General features: G+C 38.1%; 1 protein-coding gene across 1 annotated transcript in view; it reads left to right on the forward strand.

Annotated features, from left to right (window-relative positions):
* LOC145788182 (high affinity cGMP-specific 3',5'-cyclic phosphodiesterase 9A-like) overlaps nucleotides 1–22378 on the forward strand; it is a 34251-nt gene extending 11873 nt beyond the window's left edge. The window contains exons 3-8 of the mRNA XM_082599870.1: nucleotides 18745–19101; nucleotides 19327–19465; nucleotides 19657–19834; nucleotides 19995–20187; nucleotides 20678–20855; nucleotides 21409–22378. Of these exons, the coding sequence (XP_082455996.1) occupies nucleotides 18745–19101; nucleotides 19327–19465; nucleotides 19657–19834; nucleotides 19995–20187; nucleotides 20678–20855; nucleotides 21409–21573 (1210 nt within the window). The 3' untranslated portion in view covers nucleotides 21574–22378. The remainder of the gene's footprint in view (nucleotides 1–18744; nucleotides 19102–19326; nucleotides 19466–19656; nucleotides 19835–19994; nucleotides 20188–20677; nucleotides 20856–21408) is intronic.
* The last annotated feature ends 1484 nt before the right edge of the window (nucleotides 22379–23862 follow it).

Below are 23862 nucleotides of genomic sequence, written 5' to 3' on the forward strand. Positions count from 1 at the left end.
ACAGCGATCCTCAAGCTTGATCGACTTTTTGAAGCTACAAAAATTCAATCACGACTACTTGGCGGATCAATAAAAAAAAAATTGGAAGTGTTACCAGAGCATCATTAAACTAAAATTTCTGAGAGAAAACGGATGGTAGTAGGTTAGCAGGTTGTCCGTGGGGACTTGCCAAAATTTACCCTCATCATAATTTTTCTGATCAAGTTTTAAGTCTTTTTTGTACAGTGCATTTTGTTAGTAAATTTACTCTCTTAAAGGGGTACGAACACTTCACCATCTCGCAATTTTTCCTAACAATGTCTATATCTTTTTGGTGTAGGTCTTAGGTCTACTTCGCTGATCTAGGCCACATAAATAAGTGAGTTTTCCAAATTCTTGAAAGTTGTAATTCCTGCGTTTGTACAAGGCCAAAGTGGTGGCATTGGATAGTAAATCTAAGTATGCATTTGCTTTTTGTTGCCCAACGTCTAATTTGATCACCTAATTGTTGTTGTTAGCACAAGCAATTCCCTTTAAACGTAGTAATGTGTGCACAGAAAATTATAAATTATGAGCTTTCCACACAAAAAACGCACGAATGGAAGAAAAAAATTCCATTTTTTGTGTTTCGTAGTTCGTATTTTGATGTTTGACTTTACAAATTATTTCCTCATCTTAAGTTAATTATTCTGTATACAGTGGATTTAGTACCAACTGCACACACTTAAATTCTTCCTAACACTACGTGTCCTTGTCAATAATGTAATTTAAAGTTTAAGTGTTAGCTTCTGTGGTAAAATCGCTTTTTGAAACAATAACGTTCGTGACACTGACGTCATAAAACGAGATCAGTGGCAATAGAAATTGCAATGTCATTTTTGCACCGTGGCTTCACAATACATTGCGAACGATTTAAGTTAATTTTCAAGCTTTATATTGAAAGAGTGGTCTTTAATTTTATCTTTGACTGATCTTGAGCTACGCTGAAATCACGTGACCATTTTCTGCTTTTGATGTAAGCCTAACAAGAATACTTGGAAGCACTCATTATTTGCTGCCTTTCACGAACATGCTTCAGTTGAAATTATGAAAGAAACATCGGCACTCCCCCTGGTGTACCAGCAGAGGAAATAAATGACGTTAGCCATTTAATGACAGCAATCTTGTTTGTAGTTGAAGCTTGCAGTGGGATTTGACGAACCACTGTCACGTTTAAAGATGTCACAAGCCGATAAGTTGTCGTCTGTCATGGGCTTGGCTAAACATTAGTTTTGTTTCCACTTTATATCAACGCGAAACAAGATAGGCTACTTGTTTACGTCATAAAATTCTAAGAAGTCGAATGTTACAACAATCATGGTTATTATTTTTCTTGACATTTAGTCGCGATTGTTGAAGTTAGGCCTACATTATTATTTGTGCAAAAGAGTCAAATTACCTTAAGTTTTTAAGATTGCTTTTTTGACCTTTATGACATACACGAGTACAGTTTTTTTTTTTCTTGTCTGAAAGCCGAGCAGCCGAAACCTAGTTTTGAAGAGAAGTTTGCAAAAGACAAACTTTGTATGTTGCGCATATGCGTGCGATATGACAGTTGCTTAATCTTGCTCAAAGTTTAAAGCAAGTTTGGGTTAATCACCATAACGTCAAGTTGGCCAGTGCATAGTGCATTAACATGAGGTGATCACCACAAAGAAAGTGGTCTTCTTTGGTGAAAATGTCTGAGTTTAACCAAAGAGGGACACCACTAACAAGGTGCTGCTTTTTACACATCGAGATATGATGTAAGCATGGCCGTTCATAGGTCAATTTGAGGGCGATACCAAAGGTATTTCTGATCCCAAAAAACAAGCTTCCGCTAAATATGCACTATTACAAAAGTTAATAATAAGTTTTTGGGTCTTTTGGAAATCCACTAAAATCATATCGGGCCCGGATCCAAACGTACCCTTTGAACTCCCACTGTGAACACTACTGGTTTTGGGGCGCAATAGCCCCAAGTGCGTAAGACATCTCCAGGGATTACTTTGGCTCTGGTTGCAATAGCATGGTCTTCTGACTCCTGTGATTATAAGTTGTTGGAGTGATCACTGATGTTATTTTCACCTCGCAAAAGAGTGCAGACAATTTTGTCGACGTTGTTTCCAAGAAAGTTAAGCAATATTTACAGTATAGGAAAGAATCCAATGAATATTTATATACATTACTGTCTGCCTTTGAAGTTGAACCATTGCAAATTGAAAATCCGTATTTGTACAGAAGCATATTCTTGTATCAGTAATCAATTTTTTGTAGCGTTTTCTCCTTTTGTAAAATGATGCATGAAATGGTAATTTTTACAAAACTTGTAAAGTTAAAATCAAAGTATAGTTGTTTAGTCACAAAATATGCGACTGTAAATAGTTTCATCCACTTTATGCTTGAGATGTCATGCCTGGGGTTTCTTCAATCTAAACACATATCTTCGAAGACGGGTTATACAAATACTTCAGCGCACTTTCTCCTTTTCTTAACGAAGTAATTTAAACAGCGATCAAGATGAATATTGTAAATAAATATCAATCTGAAGATGATAACAATTGATTTAATATATAAATTTATCACGTCTGTCACTTTCTTCTAACCGTACCGGAAAAAGAATGTTTGTTACAGACCGCTCACCCTGTAATGTGACAGTCAGTAACGTTAGCGTTGATTTTGCGTCGAATCGTGTGAAATCGTAGAACTTCGAAAGTAAATCATGTTTGATAAAAAGCGGTGAAATTGGTAGTAGATGTAAACGATAGTGAGTCAAAAGAAACAAAACTTATATATCTGTTTTGTGCCTGCATGGTTTCTATGCAAAAACGTTTAATGCCCATTCAGGCACTATATCTACACATTTATTAGCGTACTCCAGGCCATGCCTACTCTAACAAGCTTTGACGTGTTATTATCTCACATCTTAATTATAGTTCGATAAATAGGCTATGTCACTTGTGAAAGAGTAGACCATCATTGAAATGGTCAGTGCCTGAACACTGTAAGAGCAGCGTGTCTTGACGTTACAGACAATCGCTTGCTATGTAGGCCTAAGTTGCAATTCGCCTGATTAAATCAAAAGAAAAAATATCATTCAATGCATATTGTGTACCAAAATCAGGCATTACCCTCTAAGTCTAAATACACCATTAAATCAAAACATTTTTTCCAGAGTTTCTTTGCAAAATCGAAAGTCACAATAATATTGTGTTTTTTTGTTTGTTTTTTGTTTTTGCTAAAAAAAAGGAATAAAAAACAATGATGTTTTGCATAAATGGGACATTTCCACTTGGTTGTCGGACTGTAGGTGATACAAAGTTTATTTGATGCAGAAACACAATTTTTTTTCTTTTTGAACGAAAAGGCCAGTTTTGTTTGCTTTCAAACCATTTGACTCGTTTGTTCTTCAAATGCATACTACTTATGTCATAATTGCACGACCATGCTAACAAAAGCACCAAAAGTCCATTGTTGAAACAAAATGGCAATGCGGTTAAGATATGTTGCCATGTGGTAATTTTGTGAAGGGAATTACAGCAACCGGGTATGTTTATCCTCTTCAAAAAGGAGGTATTGTGTTTTTCAAAGCTATTACATCGTTAATAAAGATGCAGTGTCGGTTATCATCGGTGCTTTTGTTTGGTAAAAGGTTTGGTTAAAACCCAAAATTGTTTTAAAATGATTTTAAAATGGAAAGTTCCCTTGAAGAGTACAATGCTTTAGCAATGATTTCGATCTTTTTAGAGCAATCTTCAAAAAAATGACATTGGACCTTAAAACCGCTCAAGTTTGTCACGAGTATCACTTTACAAATGTCTAACATTTGAAAGTTTGGTATTAAAGAATAAAAACGCAATTTCGTCCACTTATGTATAATTGTATATTTACAAACAATCGCATACGTCACAAGGCCATTTACACATGACCTCGTGCAACTGATTTTGTGATTTTCTTATGCAGGAATAGGAATCTGATCGAAGAAATATTAGATTGCTGCAACTGCTGCAGGGTGTAGAAGGTACAGGTGTGAAACGTTTTACAACTCAGCGATCTTAATTTGCCCTCAGATAATAATGTAATTCGCTAATCTGAACAACACTACGAATTTTCTTCGAATAATTTGTCACGTAGGCACATTGCATCGCCGGGTACCACAGCACAGCTTGGCATGTTAGGGAAAATAAACAAACAGGCAATCATTAGTGGGAAATTTACAGTACCTAGAATTACCAGTGTCAACTCGATTGCCACCTTAAGCTTCTTGATTTATTTCGTTACTTTTGCGTTTGTTCTTTTTAAATCAGGCCAAAAATTTAAAAAATCCAAAAGAAGAACTATGCTAAATAGCATTTCCCACTTTTCCAACTCTTACAAATGACAAAATTAGTTGCAAAATGGTTGTTTGGTTTGAATGTTAGTTTGAAATTAATAAAACAAGAAAATAAAATTCAAACCAAGACTTCAAATACGCTAGCCCCTCACCAATACATAAAATTAGAGATGTACCGATATATCGGTATCGGCATCGGTATCGGTGATATCGGCCATTTTTTGAGTATCGGTATCGGCAAAATTTGGCCGATACTGTGGCCGATACTAAACATGTAAAAAAAGGCGTTTGCTGCGGATTTTCTGCGGAAACAAAAATATAGATTTTTAAAGTAGTAACTAACGTCACATTGAAGTAGAAAAATAACAACGTGTTCAAATTTTTGATACCTCACAGTCCCATGACATCATGCGCGCACCTTTTGGCATTGTTTGCTTACAGTGATTCTTTCACTCAAACTAAACGTTTTGTTTCGGCAGTTTTGCGTTGTTCGATTCTTAAGTTGTGAAGGAGACTCAATTTCTCCAATATTTATCATTTGTGTTTTTTTTTTACTCTCAGCAGAGGATAAAACCAGGCCAAGACTACCCAGGTGGCGGGAATGTGTAGTTTTGCATCGTTTTTGCGTTGCTGGACGTTTGAGGGACCCGTGTGGCTTGGTTGTTTTTTGGTGGGCTGGTTCTGTCAGTTTGTGATTTGGTTTCCGCCTTTCGTTGTGGTGGACTCACCAGGCTTGAACAATGTTGTGGCGGAGTGGGTGGGCTCGGGGTGGGGCGGTGGGACTGCAAATCCTCACTGAACTAATCAATAAGTAGTCTTGTTGCGCCTGGGATGGCGGCCTCATTGTGGGGGGGGGAGTTTCCTTCCCTGCTGTCGGCACGGGGCTGGGCGCTCACTGGTGCGGCGGGCTGTTGCGATTCGCTGGCCATAACGGTGTAGCTTCCACGCTAGCCATTTAGACCATCCAATCAACTATATGTTTCTCGGCAGCCGTTTTGTAGCAAGAATTGACATCGACAAGAATTGAAATGGCTAGTGTGGAAGCTCCACCGTTGTGGTTGGGGGGTCGCGGCAGCTCGCTGTGCTGGTGAGTGCTCAGCCTTGTGCCGGGGGGGACGCTCCTTTCTTCGCAATGAGCAACAAGACCATTTTGATTGGTTTGGTGAGGATTCGTGGTCCCATTGCTTTCTTTTTGGGCCTACTTATTCTGCCGTGACATTGTTTGGGCTTGGTGAGTTTGTTGCGGCTAAGGGTGGAAGTTGAATCGCCGACTGGTGGAGCCGGCTTGCTGGGGGCAGCCGAGTTGCACGGGTTTTTTGAGCATTTGGCGGGGTGGGAGCGATGCAGAATTGTGCATTTTTGCTATCTGGGTAGTCTTGGCCTGGTAAAAGCTTTTCAACCAAACAACAAGCGCCCTTAGGTTGCACATTACTTGTCGAATAGTTTTTTGTACGACTACACAAATCACTTGGTTTACATTTTACATCTTATTATCAATTATGATAGCCTATTTGGAGAGTTTGCGCAAACACTTTATTAATTTTTCAGAAACCCCAATTATGATGTAATGTTTCTTCCCTTATACCCCAATCATCAATTACGGTGGCTTTTCATTACTAAAACCTACTATTATGACACAACAATGCGGTTGAGATTGGATTCTTGAATCTTTAATAAATTATGCCAATTTAAAGCTTTTTTTAATAGTTTTATGCAAATAAGGTAAAACTTAGCATTTGATATAATTCCTTGCAAATACCAAAATTTCTTCTTTTTGTAACACCAAAGTATCGGCCAAAATATCGGTATCAGTATCGGTATCGGCCTAAAAAAGTGATATCGGTATCGGGATCGGTATCGGCCAAAATATTGGTATCGGTACATCTCTACATAAAATGTCCGACTGGTTTAAAGACTTTCATCCACTTACCCTAAAGGCCTAAACTAAACCAATCCCATATCGTACATTTTCTATCGCAAGCTAGAAAACCGTGTGTTGAATGTCAACAATTGCTTGTTGGCGGTGAGGTCTGTGGTTGCTGGCCTGTCGGTTACAACTTGGTCTTAGTTGGACACGACAGGACAGGTGTGTACAAATGCCATTAAAAAGATCGTGTTTCCTCAGAGCATGACAACAAAGAAAAGAAATCACAGTCGTCAAGTCACTGTTCTGGGAAAGAGATTTCTTAGGATTATCTCTAGTAAATCGTATCAGAAGATCGCTTGGAATGCTGTAGTGTGACAAAACTAATATAAAGCCTCAACAAGGAAAGATGATAATTGACCTCAGCATCATCTTAAATATTAAAACTGAACGTTACGTTGAATAAACGTTGCATTCTGATGCTTAGAAAGTTTAGACAAACATGTAAAGCTAGTGTAAGTTATAAGGTTGAAGTAAACTTAATTCACTTGTACAACAACCTTGCAAAGGCTTTAATAAAATAGAAAGCAACTACATCTGCAAATAAAAGGATACATAAATAACTGCTTCCGAACGTACATAATGCTGCAACAACAGAACTGAATGAATGAACGAATGAAGAAAACGTAGAACCAAGGCGTGCAGAAAACAAGGCAATAATTAACTGAGTAATAAGCTTGAGGGACAGAGCGCCGTGCTCAGAAACACACGACATTCTCCCCCTCTCAAAATTGCATTATATATAGCACAAACACGCAAAATATAGTTCATAAGCGTAACTTGGACAGCAGGCGTGATTTTACATGAAATCAAGCAGACTGCTAAAAATATGGCACTGCACCATAACGATCAACCGAACGACGAATACGAGTAGATCTGCGTAAGTGTGTTGTATCAGTGGTAGGCGAAGACGATGACATAGAGTGATCAGTAGTTTCACGTTGTACAATGTCGCCATCGTCACTACGCACACTTAAATTTACATCCGGTGATGTTGAAGTCACGTCATTATTTACAAATCCATTGGGTAGAGCAATAGCCTCACCATTCGCCACTGGAGGAGGCAAACGTGTTAAGTTTGCTTCGACTAGAACATCCTGGTCAACCGGTAAAACAGGTTCATCCGATTGTCCCAATGGTGCAATATCTTTGAGAGAAACCGTTGTTTCTCTGCCAGAAGGAAAACGAACACGAGCATAGTTAGGGGTGGCATGCATGAGCTCTACTTCGTCAACAACAGGATCATACTTTGATAAACGAACATGACGCCGTAGAAACACTTTATTTGGTGTTGATAACCATGTCGGCATAGAAACTCCAAATGACGATCGACGTTTATACACAAATAACCTTTCGTGAGGCGTTTCATTTGTAGCGGTGCAAAGCAAAGAGCGGATAGAATGCAAAGCGTCGGATAGCACGCTTTCCCAGCGCGACATGTCAAGTTTACGAGACTTTAATGCTGATTTCACTGCAGACCAAATTATTCCATTATACCTTTCACATTGTCCGTTTCCAGGAGCATTATAGACAGACGTCCTACTGCATGCAACACCATGACTATTAAGATACGATGATAGTTCTTTGGACATGAAAGCCGAGCCCCTATCAGAGTGTACATACGCTGGCATACCAAACAACGCAAACAATTGGTTTAAACAAGAAATAACAGTTCGGGCATCAGTACTTGCACAAGGAAACGCGAAAGGAAAACGAGAAAATTCGTCCACAACTGTTAACATGTATTTGTTCTTGGACACAGACGGCATAGGGCCTTTGAAATCTAAACTCAGTCGCTCAAACGGCTGGGTAGCTTTAACAAGATGCGCATTAGGTGGTTTATAAAAGTTAGGTTTGATTTCTGCACATACGCTGCAGTTTTGCACCGTTTTCCGAACGTCGTCGACAGAATAAGGTAGATTTTTAGTTCGAACAAAATGAAGCAAACGAGTTATACCAGGATGGCATAAAGATACATGAATATCGTGTAGCACATTATTATGCATCGTAGCAATGTATGCTCTGGACAGTGCATCGGGAGCGGAGTTATATTTCCCAGAGCGGTAAACAATGTCAAAATTGAACTCACTTAGTTCCATGCGCCATCGTTGCACTTTATTGTTTTTAATTTTGTTATGATTTGTGCTTGAGTACATAAATGAAACTGACCTTTGATCCGTCACAACCGTGAAATGACGACCACTTAGGAAATGCTTCCATTTTCGTACTGCTTCGACGATCGCTAAAGCTTCCTTTTCTACGCTGGAATATCGAATTTCACTCTTGTTTAGCATCCTCGAAAACAAAGCTACAGGGCGTCCTTGCTGATTCAGCGTTGCTGATACTGCGTTGTCGGATGCGTCGGTTTCAAGCACAAACGGGAGTTGTTCATTTACTGTCCCAAGAGTAGCAATGCTCAAATCTTTTTTCAACGTGGAGAGAGCTTGTATTGCTTGCTTGTCAAGTGGAAAAGTTTTTGACAAAACCAGAGGTTTAATTTTTTCCGAGTACTGAGGGATCCACTGCGCATAGTAAGCAAACATGCCTACCACGCGCTGAAGTTCTTTAGCAGTGTTAGGAACAGGCATTTCAATAACTGGTTTTACTCTTTCAGGATCAGGTTCAACCACACCTTTCGAGATGCGATATCCTAACAATGTTATTGTTTCTACGCAAAAACTACATTTGTCTTCATTAAACGTTAGATTACAGTCTTTTGCAGCACCCAGGAAAACTTGAAGATTTTTATCGTGCTCCTCGCGCGTCTCACCACACACAGTAACGTCATCAAGATAGGCAAATGTTCCTTTGCAAGCATATTTCGAAATGATTCCATTGATAACTCGTTGAAAACAAGGCACTGCATTCTTAAGGCCAAACGGAATCCTTTTAAAGTGATACAGCTGTCCGTTGGCTTCAAAGGCGGTGTACTCTTGTTCTTCAGGCAGCAAGGGAACTTGGTGATAAGCGCTGCGTAGATCCAGAGTAGAAAACCATTTGTACTGAGAAACATTGTCTATAATGCTTTGCATGTTCGGAATCGGGTAGGCATCGAGCAAAGTAAATTTGTTTACTGTTTGACTGTAGTCCACGCACATGCGTTTTTTATGGTTTTCATTTTTTACAATCACCAATTGAGCACGCCATGGTGAGGTGCTTGGTTCAATAACATCATCACGCAAGAGTTGAGCGACTTGATTCTTTATAAAACTTTGATCAGCTTTAGAATATCGCCGTGATTTGGAAGCGATTGGGCAACAGTCTCCTGTCATATGCTCAAATAAACGTACTGGCATTGGGCTCCTCAAAGGTTTTAAGGCCCCAAGGTTCAAAGGTTGTTCAGATCCTCCAAAGTTAAAATTTACGCATTTATGTTGTTGTAAAAACTCACGTCCAAGAATTACGTCCCAGAGTAGTCCGTCCATGACACTGAATTTCACATCAGCATAATCGCGATCCAGGAGTTGTAGAGTTGCAAAGCAGGAGCCTCGAGTTTTCACTGATGAGCCTTTTACAGCTAAATCCACATGCTGCTCGTCACTATAGCTTACTTTCAAGTTAGCGCGATGACTAAATTCATGGCTTATGTGGTTGTTTTGGGCGCCCGTGTCAATAAGGCATTTAGCTAGTTTTCCATTGATCTCAATGGATACGTTTACGTTTTGATCTGATTTAGACAGCGATGTGAGAGCTGACAAGCTTGTTGATTGACATGCAGCGGTTGCGTTACTGCTGGTCGAACGGCACACATTAGCGAAGTGGCCTTTTTTGTTACATTTGTAGCAAATCTGTTCTTTGGCAGGACATTTGTCTCTGGGATGAAGTCTTCTGCCACAAAAAAAGCATTTTTTCTGCTTTATTGCAAGGCAGTCGTTTTTGCGAGGTGGCGTTTTGTTGCTGGATTGGGAATCCCAAGAACGTGACTCGCACACAGCTAGAGGATCATTCAAAGCTTCGCCGCCAGGGGGCATAACGTACGCTTCGGCATTACGTTGGGCATCATAAACCGACCGGGCTTTTTCAAAGACTCTTTGTAGTTCCAAGACATTGTCTTCAAGAAGTCTTTGTCGGATGTAACTTGAAGTAATTCCCGCAATAAAGGCGTCCCGAATGGCTGCTTCTTTGTTTTGAGCTGCAGAAACTGCACTAAAGTTGCAGTCAGCACTGAGCTGTTTTAGTCTTTGAAGAAAAATTTCCAGGGGTTCGTCCACTTTTTGCCTGCATGTGTTAAGTCGGTGTCGCGCAAAAATTTCGTTGATCGGTTTATTGTAGAGGATGTCCAACTGAGCAATGGCGTTATCGTAAGTGTCACTTTCACTGATGTGTGCATACACATGTGACTCTAGTAAATTTACTAGGATGTCGAGCTTCGCTTGCGCATCTGCACCCTCAATCCTTGCTATGTAGTTTCGAAACGTCCGCTTCCAATGTTGCCACTTTCTTGAGGCTTCCGGGGAGTTTGTGTCGACCCCAAACACTTGGGGTTGCATGAACTTATGCATAGCTACTATTTTATTAAATTGAAGTAAACTTAATTCACTTGTACAACAACCTTGCAAAGGCTTTAATAAAATAGAAAGCAACTACATCTGCAAATAAAAGGATACATAAATAACTGCTTCCGAACGTACATAATGCTGCAACAACAGAACTGAATGAATGAACGAATGAAGAAAACGTAGAACCAAGGCGTGCAGAAAACAAGGCAATAATTAACTGAGTAATAAGCTTGAGGGACAGAGCGCCGTGCTCAGAAACACACGACAAAGGTATAGTGTAAGTATAAGTGTCAAAGCATAGTAAGTTATATGCTCCACTATACTACATATTCCACCAGTTGAGACATATATGGTATGCTTTCAAATGATGTACGCATATAAAAACAGCCCCTATTGCAAAATTTTGTTCTTAACGTGCTTATGCTTTGCATAGAATGAAAGTGATGCTTTCACTCACACATTTGCATTTAACAAGGAAATTGCAAAAATATATTCATTAATTTTTCAAGCATGAAACATCTGGCGATTGGTTGCAGATCATAATTGTTATCTTGTCCAAGTATAATTTCATAACTTGTACGCGTGCGTCAACATCGTACAGACAACAAAGTTAATGCAAATATAATACAAGAATACATTTCAAATAAAGATTATGCTTTTTTTATTTTAAGATTGTTTTTATGAATAAACAATAAGATTCCCTTTGTTGTTTATGGAAATTGCTTAAAATTGTCTTAAAAGCTCTCTCTCTCTCTGTATCAAAAACATTTTCCAACTCTAAAAACAATCAACCGCCCATGTGTGGTTTGAAGCCGAAATTGAATGGTTAAACTTGAAACAGATCTAAAAAAGATATTGAATAACATATTTTTTAAATGCAATACTCAATACATAAAAAGGTACAGTGACCTTTTTATTGAGATTCTGACTTTTAACATGAAGAAACAGAATTGTTTTTGAGAGACAATTCTTGGGAGGGTGCATTAACGCAGATAGAAAACTAGTCCCAAGTGGAAAGATTTTTTTTTTATACATTGGTGCTTCAACGTCGAATAACTTGTACGACACTGAATAACCTTGACAGGGGGTCCATGTGTTCCTTTTGGACCCAGGCCAGGGATAATTTTAGAGGCCTGTAGGGCTGTAGGCTAACCTTTCTAAGGATCCCGGAACTCAGATACCACCGCGTATTTTTTGTATACAGGCTATAGTGCGTTTTTCTTAGTCTCTTGATTTAGGGTCTGAGGTTTCATTGGTACTGGGCCCAAATTATTCTCTACGGTCCTGACGATACCAATGTTTTGTACAGTCAAAAAGCGTCACAGATAGCCTACTTACATATGCATTAACCCATTTGAATTGTGTAATCTGATGTAATAATACAAATGTCACTTCATAAGTCGGGCCTTGGGGCTGAGTTTAATTCATGAAAACAGTTTATTACGTTTTTTTTTCGTTTAAATATAAAATATGCTGCATTTTTTAAAGAGTTAAAATTTTTCGTATTATGATGCATTAGAATACCTATTAGAACCATTAGAAGACAGCTTAAACTCTAAACACAGCCTTGATTGCTTTTGTTTGCTTTTGCAATCAGCAGGCGTGCGTTAGTAACACATTTAGGTTTTTTATGTCTCCCTTGCAAGATGAATAGAAATCTCTGTGGCATTGTCATCAATCACAGATAGATTATTCTCGTCATATCTAGCACTTTCACAAGCCGTTGTTGACATGTTGCAAATGTACACAGACAAGTCTTGGTGGCTGCTAACTTTAAAATTTCCAATTCACCTTATACTGTATCTTTGAAGAATTTGTTAAAGCGCATGTTGCCAAAGCCATGAGCTAATGTTGTTAGAGAACTCCATGTTTCATAAGGCTCGGCACAATTCTCCTCAGCACTTGCTGAAAAGGATTACTCTTTAAGCTTTTGCTGACAGTTTTTATGATGAACAGGTGAATTTACTACCGAGGCAGCAATAAGATCCTTGCTGTGCTCCTGAATACGTTGATGAATAGAATCCAAACTCCTGCTGGCATCAATCCGGTTTAATCCGGTTCTATCCTGATAACTTTCAACTAAGCTACGAAAAATTACATATTAATGTTGGACAAAAATTTAATGCCTGTTTACATTATATGAGATCATTTTGCGTTAAGCCGGATTATTCCAATCCGTGACGACTTTTTTGTTTCTTAAAGTTACGCTGCACAGAAATTGTAAAAGCAAAGTAATCTTCTTTCAAAGAAAATGAAGGGGTGTACCAGCAAACATCTATAGGATTGGCCCATGATACAAGAGAAGGATCCCCAGAGGATACAAACTGATATGAATGAATCAACAAGTGAATAAAAAATAACAGTTAACCTCTCAAGTACATGTAGCTCCACACAGAGTGAAATTTACATGCCTTTTGACTCTTTTTTATTTCTTTAAAAGTATTATTGACTCAAAAAGAATGTCTAAAAAGACATTACGAAAAGTAACTACGGACAAAGGCCAGTGTTTCGATCTTCCGATCTCTTCAGCGTAGTAAAGTGAAAGTAGAAAGTTGTCTTGAAGCGTTGGTTGAGATGATGATTTGAATTTGAGTGATTGTTGTGAGACAATGAGACTGGATTTAAGTTTTAATTTTGGACCTCAGCGAAACGTAGTTTTACAGCCTATTAGAAGGTGTGATTTTTTTTAAGAGAATTTGTGCTAAGAAATGGCAGGAATTTGTTAAAAATAAAAACTTGAAAAAAAGACAAGAATTTGCAACTGAGCTAGGACAAAACAATCATCTGAGATGGATCTAAAATACAAGAAATTAGATACTAGCGGCACATATAAGTATTAAAATTCAAAGAAAATGAATGAAAATGAAAATGAAATTAAAACTTAAATCCAGTCTCATTGTCTCACAACAATCACTCAAATTCAAATCATCATCTCAACCAACGCTTCAAGACAACTTTCTACTTTCACTTTACTACGCTGAAGAGATCGGAAGATCGAAACACTGGCCTTTGTCCGTAGTTACTTTTCGTAATGTCTTTTTAGACATTCTTTTTGAGTCAATAATACTTTTAAAGAAATAAAAAAAAGTCAAAAGGCATGTAAATTTCACTCTGTGTGGAGCTATATGTACTTGAGAGGTTAACTGTTATTTTTTTATTCACTAATCTTCTTTCGTTTATGTTTTACACAATCAAAATAACTAACATTGCTCTATGATTTCAACCTTAACTTTTGATATATACTACATATCCATTTGATTTTTCTAACCCATTTGGAGTGCAACGTCGTTCCTATGGTTAAGGAATGGTTACCATAACACTATTTGAAAAATGAATTACCTCTTGCAAAAAAAACACTAAAATTACTGCCATTCGAAAATATCTCCAAACGAACATTTCCTATTTTTATTAATACAGATTTGAATAAAACGAATTTTCCACATTTGCAAAAAGTAACCTGATCAAATGTTTTATTTTTTTGTACGAGTTATTCATTTTGATTTCTAACTCTCTCAGCAGTGCCGCTGACAGGGGGGCCCACGGGGTACTTTTGGACCCGGGGCCGGGAGGATATTGAAGGCCTGTACCCTTTTTAAAGGGCCCGGGAATTTGAAGAAATCACCGCATATTCTTTGAATATAGTGCGTTTTTCTTAGAAGTGTCTTAATTTGGGGACCGAAGATCTCTTTGATGCCTGGCCCAAATTGTCTTTTCAACGGCCCTACCTCTCGGTCACGTGCTAGTTTCTTGGCCAAGTTGAAAAGCGTCATGTCGTCTACGTCGCCTTCTCATTTCCAATACTTTTAAAATGGTAGGTTTGTTTTAGGTGGCTGTACATTCTCAGACATATTCAAGTCGTAGCACCCGCTCTGGACAATATTAACAATCAATCACACAATCTTTTGACTACACCAAGCCTCAAACAGCGGACCATTTTCTTGTGTGTGCCCCCAGTGTACCACCCAGTGCAGCAAGTGGGACCTTTCAATATACAACTTCGTCGCACAAGAATGTGTCGATCTGTGGTGTATCAACCTAATTTTGAAGACTCCATAGGAAAGCAAGATCTCCTCGTGAAGCAAAACTTCAACCAACTCAAATTTTATTTCAAAAAATAATAGAAAACTGTTGTGATAACTGAAAGTTATCAGGATAATATTTTTAACTTTATACTGCCCTGTGTTATCTTGTCAAGCAAAAAAATCAAACTTGGGCTGCATAGTGCATAATAAATGTTGTGTGGGAGTATTTAATGAAACAAACAATAAGTTTAATTTGCATTAATGCTAATTTTTCTTATTATTTGTAAGTTTTTCTACTTCGCATGGGACAGATTTTCAGTTCAAAAAAGGCGGTGGAAAGCTGTCAAGGTAGTTCATCCAGCCATCAGTGTGAATTTTTTTTTCAATGCATTCGGTTTAAGTACACTTTCTCCTTCATATTGACCTTATTTAATAGAAAAATAAAGGATATTCCAGGGTCATGGGTCACATCAACAATAGACTGTAACTGCTGTTACTGTTTCTGCTGTAAGATGACGGTGTGTTTGGATGTTTTGTTCTTCTTTCTGCGTTTGAGGCCTCCGTAGGTCACATTGTCAGATCCAGGCACAGCAGCCAATGGATTGTATGTTTATCTATTGTTGTAAGGTCCACATATTCATCATTGGGTTGGTAAATTAGACATTGATAGATGATTTGGTGTGCAGTTTGAAAGTCTAAAACGCATGCAAAAGATGGTGAGTCTGCAAGGCCCCATCGAGACATGCTGCTATTGAAACGGCCCACCCCAGTCCGCTAGCGATTGAGCTTCACCCATTCCTTCCGAGGTAGTTCTGCTCCGGGTGGAGAATTGGTATTGGGAAGGATTGTAAATTGAATTGGTTTCTCGGCTTCTTTCCATTCATTGTTCCAAACAATGACTCACAGACACACCACCCAGTGCTGACACCCAGATAGAATTATCCGGTTTCGCATTGGCCAAATAAATCGAAACAACAAAGCAGTAACCTCATTGCGGATCTCGCTAAACTGTCAATCAAAATGAGCTTCGTTTATTAAAAAATTCTTGATAGATTTGGTTGTGATGATTTTATTGTATGAACTTACGTTTAAACAGAAAGATAAAATATTTAAAGTTTAAATTTATGATATCGATTTTTGATACAGGCTACCACAATAATCGTTTATTAAGGTAAAGTATTGTAAAGCTGTATTGCATAATACCTTCCAATTGATAGAAATAAAGTTTGTTGTTATTGGGCTTTGTCTTTCATAGCCAGATTTCTTAGTACAACTAATCGCTTTAGACAAGCAGGGTTGCAGCTGGGAGATGGGCACCTTTCCAATGACACTTCATGATAATAATCTATCTTTCAATAAACAAAGGATTTAAGTCCGATCTTAAGAGCAGTTTTATAACAAACTATGAGACCGATTTTGACCTTGTTTTACTGTTACATAACACTGCCCTAGGAAAACTTGAGATTTTTGCGTGAAAACTACCCAGGAAGCGAAATCCGCCATTTTTACATTGATTCAACGTCGTTGTTGTCTGGGATAACGTTGTTGCTCATGTGAGAAAGATGTATGTTGCTTATATCCATTTTGCACCAATTTTTTTCTGTGTGGAGCAATGAAGTTCTTGAGCAAATTTATCGCATAGCAATCGGTCTTAACCACTTTTACTTTACATTTTTTTCATTTTAATTTTTGTAGTTTGTATGCAATATTTAAGATCAATTTGTGTTAAAAGCGGTGTTGACTTGGCATTTTGATGACACCGTTTAATTTGGTATCATTATAATCAGTAAACATTCCCAGAATTAGAAATAACTTCTCCAAAGATACCGAAAAGCTTAAGATTTTTAACTTATGCAAAGAAAAGATCAAGAAGCCAAAAATGAAGTTTCTATAAATACAACTTCGACCCATGATACGAAACTTGATGGGAAGACTTCAAATATGCTTTATGCAAGTTAATGCATAAACTAGTAGAAATTGTTTTGTCAATCTAATCCTAAAATCTTGGTATGTTTAAAGTTTTAACATTAATTCAAACGTGAGTTCATGATAGCCATCTGACGTCATGATAGCCATCTGACGAAACAGTACAACAACATTGCTCGATAGGAAAATGGTTCTATTTGAAGTAAAGAGGCACACAGCCTGCTGTATATGGCCAGGAATAAGTAGGTTATGAGTAAAAATACGAATGCAACTGACTGGAGGCAATGCGGCAAACCGTCTCCTCAGCAAGAAAAATGTGGAAACTGGGATTCTTGTTTTGTTCATCTTTTGCTTTATAATACAGAAGCTATATCAAAAATGTGTTTGAGGTTCGTTGCAGTTGCATTTGATGATTTGACTTCTTGAAGACAATTTTAAGTTGTGCAATTGAGTTCAAAGTGCACGCTATAACTGGTATATGCCGTAGCATATGCAATCGTAGTCAATCGAGCGGTGTACATCTGCTCGTTAGGGGATTAAAGGTCTGCGATATTCTTTATTTAAAACTGCATACACAGGAAACAGATATCACTGAAGATTAGGCCTTTAACCTCTATTTTAAAACCATTGACAGCTGATGTTAAAAAACTTAAGAAATTTTCACCACTTGAACTTGAATATGAACGAACGACCTCGTTGCTTTGAAGTAGAAATAAATGTCTGACCACGTCGTTCTTGAATGTCCAATTTACAAGGGCCCAAATGGAATAGGCTACATGGTATGGGCCACAGCCGCACTGGACGGAGCTACACTCACCTGGCTTTCTATCACCTGTTCTGAAATCTGAATAATGTTGTCTCACACGAACAGATGATCCGTCTATAGCTTAAGTGCATATTGAACTATCGCAAACGCGGATCAAATGCTGAAAACATAACTAGAGCCTGCACGACAACTTCTAGTGAGGTTTCGAAGTCACTATTTTATTTCTCACCGAAAATTAAAACTGTGACTTACAAAACTACAGTTGCCGAAACACCATTTACTGTAGGCTACTTGGTATAAAGTTGTACTGAAGAGCATTCAATATCCGAAATCGAGGTCTATACCACGATAATTTGGTACTTTTCGGACTTCGTCGTACATTTACCTTAAATATAGAATTCCCTGGCATCACATCCTTTGGATTCGTAATTGGGCTTCTTTCCAGCAACGGCTGGACTGGGCGTGTAGTTGGTTACTAATACGTTTAATTGTATACCCCATTATTTTTCTATAATAGCAAATTCTGACCTATTTTCAAGATTTTTATTTCTTACTAAACATTTTCAAGACGCTTTTGTCTATACCAACCAGTTTGCGTCTGAATAGAGAAGGTCGTCAAAGGACGACTGTTAATCATCAAGTTTCAAGAATTATTGGTTAAATCCTAATTTATATTATTTGACGTAATAGAGTGGCTGGAATAGCTTCAGTTTACTTCATAGTCGCGACTTTATTTCAGGTCTACCTGGTGGTCTAAAAATGGCTTGATGTAGCCCCAAAAATAGCTTTACTGTTTTGTATTTCAACGTCTATTTTTCTTAGCTTTTTGCAAAATTGCGTTTTCTTGTAAGAAAATTATTTCACTTTTACACGCCAACCATGAGCTCATGCGTCGTTGACGATACGTCACTTTTTGATGTGCGAGTAATTAGAGCCGGCCGAAAATGTCTTGACTTTGTGTAAATATTTGAGGTTTTTTCGTTTGGTGACCATTGCCTTTTTCACCTCAGTGTCAACGTCAAAAATCAGATTCCTCGGGCGTTGTATGAAGCATATAAAAGCCATAGCGATCTGAGTTGCTTGAGTTTGAGAAAGCCTTTGAGCAGAACAGAGCTAAAACCGCTAAGGTTGCCTTTCATGTGTTGCTCGGAAAGCGCTTTTGAGACTAATGAAAAAGCACACATAGTCTCTACAAACAGAAGCTATATTAGAAAAGGTTTTGTTGTACTTTTATTTGTGGTTCATTGCAGACTGCTAATTTTTTGTTTTGTGTTTAGGTTAACTGCAGATAAATCTACGAGTGAAATTAACACACCGAAAAAGCAAGAAATTGGCCAACTACCCAGCCCTTGCAAATCCAAAAGTGCAGCAAAAAAACAAACGTTTCCTGCTGATCAAACTTGTAAAAACAAAAGCAAATTGACAACAATTTTAACTGATCGTTTACCAACTGAGTCTTTGAGACAAAAATCCTCAAAGACACAAGAAGACCAAAAGCAATACAATTTTGCTGAAGATCCTACCATGCCCGGAGTGGAAGCGATCCATTGCCCAAAGGGAATTATGCATGACTTGGCTGAGCCTGCTTTTGACATTTGGAGATTAGATCGGGACTCGATGGTGGATCACATTGAGTGAGTAACCTTTTTACTTTTATCATTTTAAGATAATATTTCACATTTGTTACTTTATAATTATCAGCGTTAAATTTTCTAAAATTCACAAACATTTTTCATATTTTTGTAATTGTAAAGTTATTTGTTTGTATAAAGGGTTGCAATATTTTCTTGTATAGCATTATTAGTTGAATACTTGCCAACAAATATGGAATTAATTTTTAATATTTTATGCATATTTAGATACATGTATCATGATCTTGGAGTCGTACGAGCCTGGAAAATCCCAAGAACAACCTTGAGAATGTTTTTGATTGGAGTCCGTGAAAGATACCAAGACAATCCTTACCACAACTTTAAACACTGCTTCTGTGTGACACAGGTAACTAATTGGTTGGCATATGTTTGGCTTACTCAAGTAATTCTATTTCTAAAGAAACCTTGCTCGATTGACTTATATTCATACAATTTAATTCCCCGTATTGCGAGGGTTGGACGTCAACGAAAGTCTACTTTGTTTGATGGCATTTCTGGTCTTAGTTATTTATTGCATATCTTCACCTTTCTTTCTAGATGGCTTACAGCATTCTGTGCAAGCTTCGGCTCAACAGATTAATTTCTGTAGACCACATGGGTGCTCTTCTCACAGCAGCCGTGTGTCACGATGTGGATCATCCTGGCTTGAACAACGTGTACCACAGCCACGCCAGAACACCGCTCGCCATCTTGTATAACTACAAAAGCATTCTCGGTAAGAGCTGCCGCTATTTAACCAAAACATAATTATGAATGAGTAAAGAAATTGTGACAGAACTTTCAACAATGCTTTGTTTTTGTTGTCATCCCATTGGAAGATGTAAGTCTATTTTTTTATTATAAAAGTGTTATCATTGTTCATTTTTCTTTGGCAGAACAACATCATTTCGCTGTGACGTGTCGAATTCTTTCCAACAAAGAACGCAACATCTTTAGGAACGTGAACAACCGGGATGAAGTCCTCACCAACGTTGGAGAGCTTATCCTCTCTACTGATCTTGCAAGACATAAAGGGATCATGGAGGATTATAGCAATTACCTTGACGTTGGCTTTGACTTCAAAAATAGGTTAGTACCGGTATGTTTTTTAACATAATTATGTTTCCGAGTAAAAAATGATTAATCGATATGTTTCAAAAATCAGTGCTATGTAAGCAAATAAACAACACGTTGTTTAACCCGTTTCATGGTATTTCAATATCATCCCAGTCAGCAAATCAGTTTTTCTCACAAAGATTCGACGTCTGCAAACGTTGCATCTGTGTGCAAAGAACTGATTTGCCGGCTAGAATCGGATTAAATGGGAGGCTTGAGAATACTCTTGTTAGAGTCGTCAATATTTAATATTACTTATCAACCGCAGGCTTGTCAAAATTCCGAATGTCACATCGCACAAACAGAAAAACTTAATATTGTTACATAAAATTTAAAACAACATGACTAAATTTTTCAAGTCGTCAGCGTCAAGTTGGACTTTCATGATATCTGCCAGACACTGTTTGCGCTTGTTGACAAAAGAAAATCAACAATAGTCTTTATGCCGATTTATTTATTACAGCGATCATGTGATGGGTCTGTTGAAGATCATCATCAAATGTGCAGACGTTTCCAATGAGGTCAGACCAGAGACTGTTGCCGGACCATGGGTGGAAAGACTTTTCGCTGAGTATTATCAGCAAAGCGCCCGTGAAAAGAGGGAGTGTCTGCCGATTACTTCTTACATGGATCCAGATATGGTAAGTTAAAACATGTCAAACTGAGCTTTGTTTATTTATTTTATATTGTGGTATTCAAAGACTATGACAACGCAAAGCCGCAAATTTGCAGCACGCCCTTATATAAACGCAAGATTGTTGAATAGAAAACATAATATAGTTTACATTCTTTTAAAAATAGCACTCGTTTTTTATTGCTGTTTTGATCATTAGTTTTCAGGCATTGTGATGATTATGACTGTGTTTCATATACGTTAGCTAATTGTGTTAGTGTACTAGGTAAAGGTAGGACAAGCGTAATAATTGCAATGGCGATATGGCGTTTGATAAATGTAATAGATTGAGTTTCGCTTTTAGCGATTGAATTATAGATTGAGTTCCTATTTTAGCCTGATGCTGCGAGTTCGCTGTGGTAATAGGGAATTGCACTAGCTTTCGGAATTCAGTTCTCTAGTCATGTGCTATGACAAATGGCTTTATTAAAAGATTTTAGACTGATTCAGTATTAGAGTCAGTGAACAGCTAAAAGTCAATTACGTTTGAAAAAATATTGACATTTGTTCCTTTTTTTTAGGTGAATGTATCTGAATCTCAAGAGGGTTTCATTCGAGGTATGATGCTGCCTATGTACGACGAACTAAGCAAACTGGTGGTGGAAGCCCGTGAGGTCTATGTCAATCCACTATGCGAAGCCCTGGTCAGATACGAAATACAAAATTTAAGGGCCAGAGAAGTTTGAAAGCACTCCTAGACCCGTCTGCGGCTTTACTAATCTCTTCTTCCTGCACATTCTCATTAGTAATGACATGGCATTGCACTTCTATTGGTAAAGAAACGATACTTCGATGAGAGGGAGAAGTTGTGAAAATTATCAGGAAACTTCACTCCCAGGTGCATTCTTGCCGCCGATCAATGACGCCTATGCAAAAAGGTCTGCAACTGTGTTACAAGCTCCAAGTCGGATACGCAGCAACGAACTAGAAATCAAAATGTATTTTCTTGGCTTGCAAAGGTCAACGATCTTCGTTCATATCACCGTACACTCTTACCTCAAACCCTGTGTTTTGGGTGTGACAGAATGTATGTCTTTGACCACTTCTGTAACATGCTCACATGTAAGTTCGTTCGTGTAAGCTTTCATTTACGCCGCAATCAAAATTACTGCAACAACCTTTCAATTGGCTTGAACTTTACATGAAATTTCTGTTAACAAGCCTCAAGACCTTTTGCTCGGTCAAAAATAGTCACATATTTGCTGTATTGTTGCATCTTATAGCCTACGTCACGCTGTTGCAACGTATTTAATATTTCTTTGTTGATTTGTATGTTCCGTTTGAAATTAAAGTAGTAAGTTAGTGCGTGTTCCTGACGTGTCCATTCTCAATTTTTTCGCAACAATTCGTCTAAACGTGTATCCCTTTATAGTTCACTGTACGTTACTTATTTTAAGTCTTAATTGCTACACATTGTTTTATTTCTCATTGTTTGTAAATCTTTTCTTGTCAACACGAACTTCGTTAGAAAGGAATAAATTATCCTTTAGTAGTGAGATGCTGCAGCTTTCTTGTTGGTGTTAGGGGCATAGTCAGTGAATTATTCTGATCGACAGCGATTTGAAACCACTCAGGGTAGATATTTTCAAGCTACAAGAAAGCTTTACAAGAAGTATCAAGATTAGTTCGGTTCATTTGATTGAAAAAAGTTGAAAATGACTACCCTAGGAGCTATGCTACTGCAGACGCTATCTCGTTAAATTGTGCCTTTTCAAACAAACGAGATATGGAGAGCGATTTCGATCTTCTCTTTTTTACACAAAAGTCAGTACCAGTACCAACAACGACAAAAAACGAATTAGCCTACGAATATGTAATCATCCTTTACGTTGGTTGGCATTTTTAAATTAAAAAACTCTTCACATCAACCTAATCAACATTGTAGATAGATCTTACAGGAAACGGCCAGGCTACTCATCTAAAAGCGTTGACCTAAACCAGATCTTTAAAATATACTTTCGTATTTTCTTGGCAGATTTGCGTATGCATCCTTACGTCTGCTTCGCTCTTTGTCACCCAACCAAGCCTCTGGTCTCCGTTGAAATATTTGACACCGTTGTCTTGCATTTTTGTATCCTCCTTCATCCCGTCAGCCAATAGCACATTGTCGTCATTTTTCTCTCCCACACGTCGTGTTAATTATAATAAAAATATTTCTCAATAAACACTACAGAAACAGTGATAGGGAAATCGCCAACGTCGTCGTATGAGCTTCTGGGGCCGAGAGTCTATCTTTTTACCGATGCTTTCATCACATGCAAACTATCGGCTATCCCTGGAACTGGAAATATTTCTAAATAAATCGATTTTTTTTAAGCTGTTTTTACCTGGTCTAAATTTGAAACATGCCACTGTATGACTGAGCCGGTCAATGACTATCATATTTTATTTTGCGTCCAATGCGACGACACATAGTAGGCTACATTGCAAATCAAGTAGGCTAATGCAACACAGCAGGCAGCTGAAGGCATTTAGCCAATGAGCAATATTGAACATGTAGACTAATCATTCATCAATTCCGTTGGTTTTGACTATTTTTACATAGTAGGCTACATTGCAAATCACAGAAGTAATGCAACACAGCAGGCAGCTGAAAGCATTTAACCAATGAGCAATATTAAACATGCAGACTAACCATTCATCGATTCCGTTGGTTTTGACTATTTTTACATTGCATTAAGAGTCTTACAGAGATACAGCCGAGTGCTTTGAAGCGGAAGCGAACCAACGACCATTGGAGCTTCACGCAAGCGCTCTCACAACTCCGTCACGCAACCAAAAGAAGGGACGGATGCAACAAGTAGCCTTAGGGAAGGCGATATCAACAAAACGCAATGATGTGTATGGGTCTACATTGATCCGACCTTGCAAATACACCTTGAACATCTAGATACTTTTCTGTGTTTTAGGGGAGGAGTGCCCTCTGTGGATCCGACACTGCATCAAAGCTCTCCTTCAAGGCTTTGACGAGCTTG

Source organism: Aplidium turbinatum, chromosome 2 (genome assembly GCF_918807975.1).
Source record: "Aplidium turbinatum chromosome 2, kaAplTurb1.1, whole genome shotgun sequence".
Taxonomy (NCBI): Eukaryota; Metazoa; Chordata; class Ascidiacea; order Aplousobranchia; family Polyclinidae; genus Aplidium; species Aplidium turbinatum.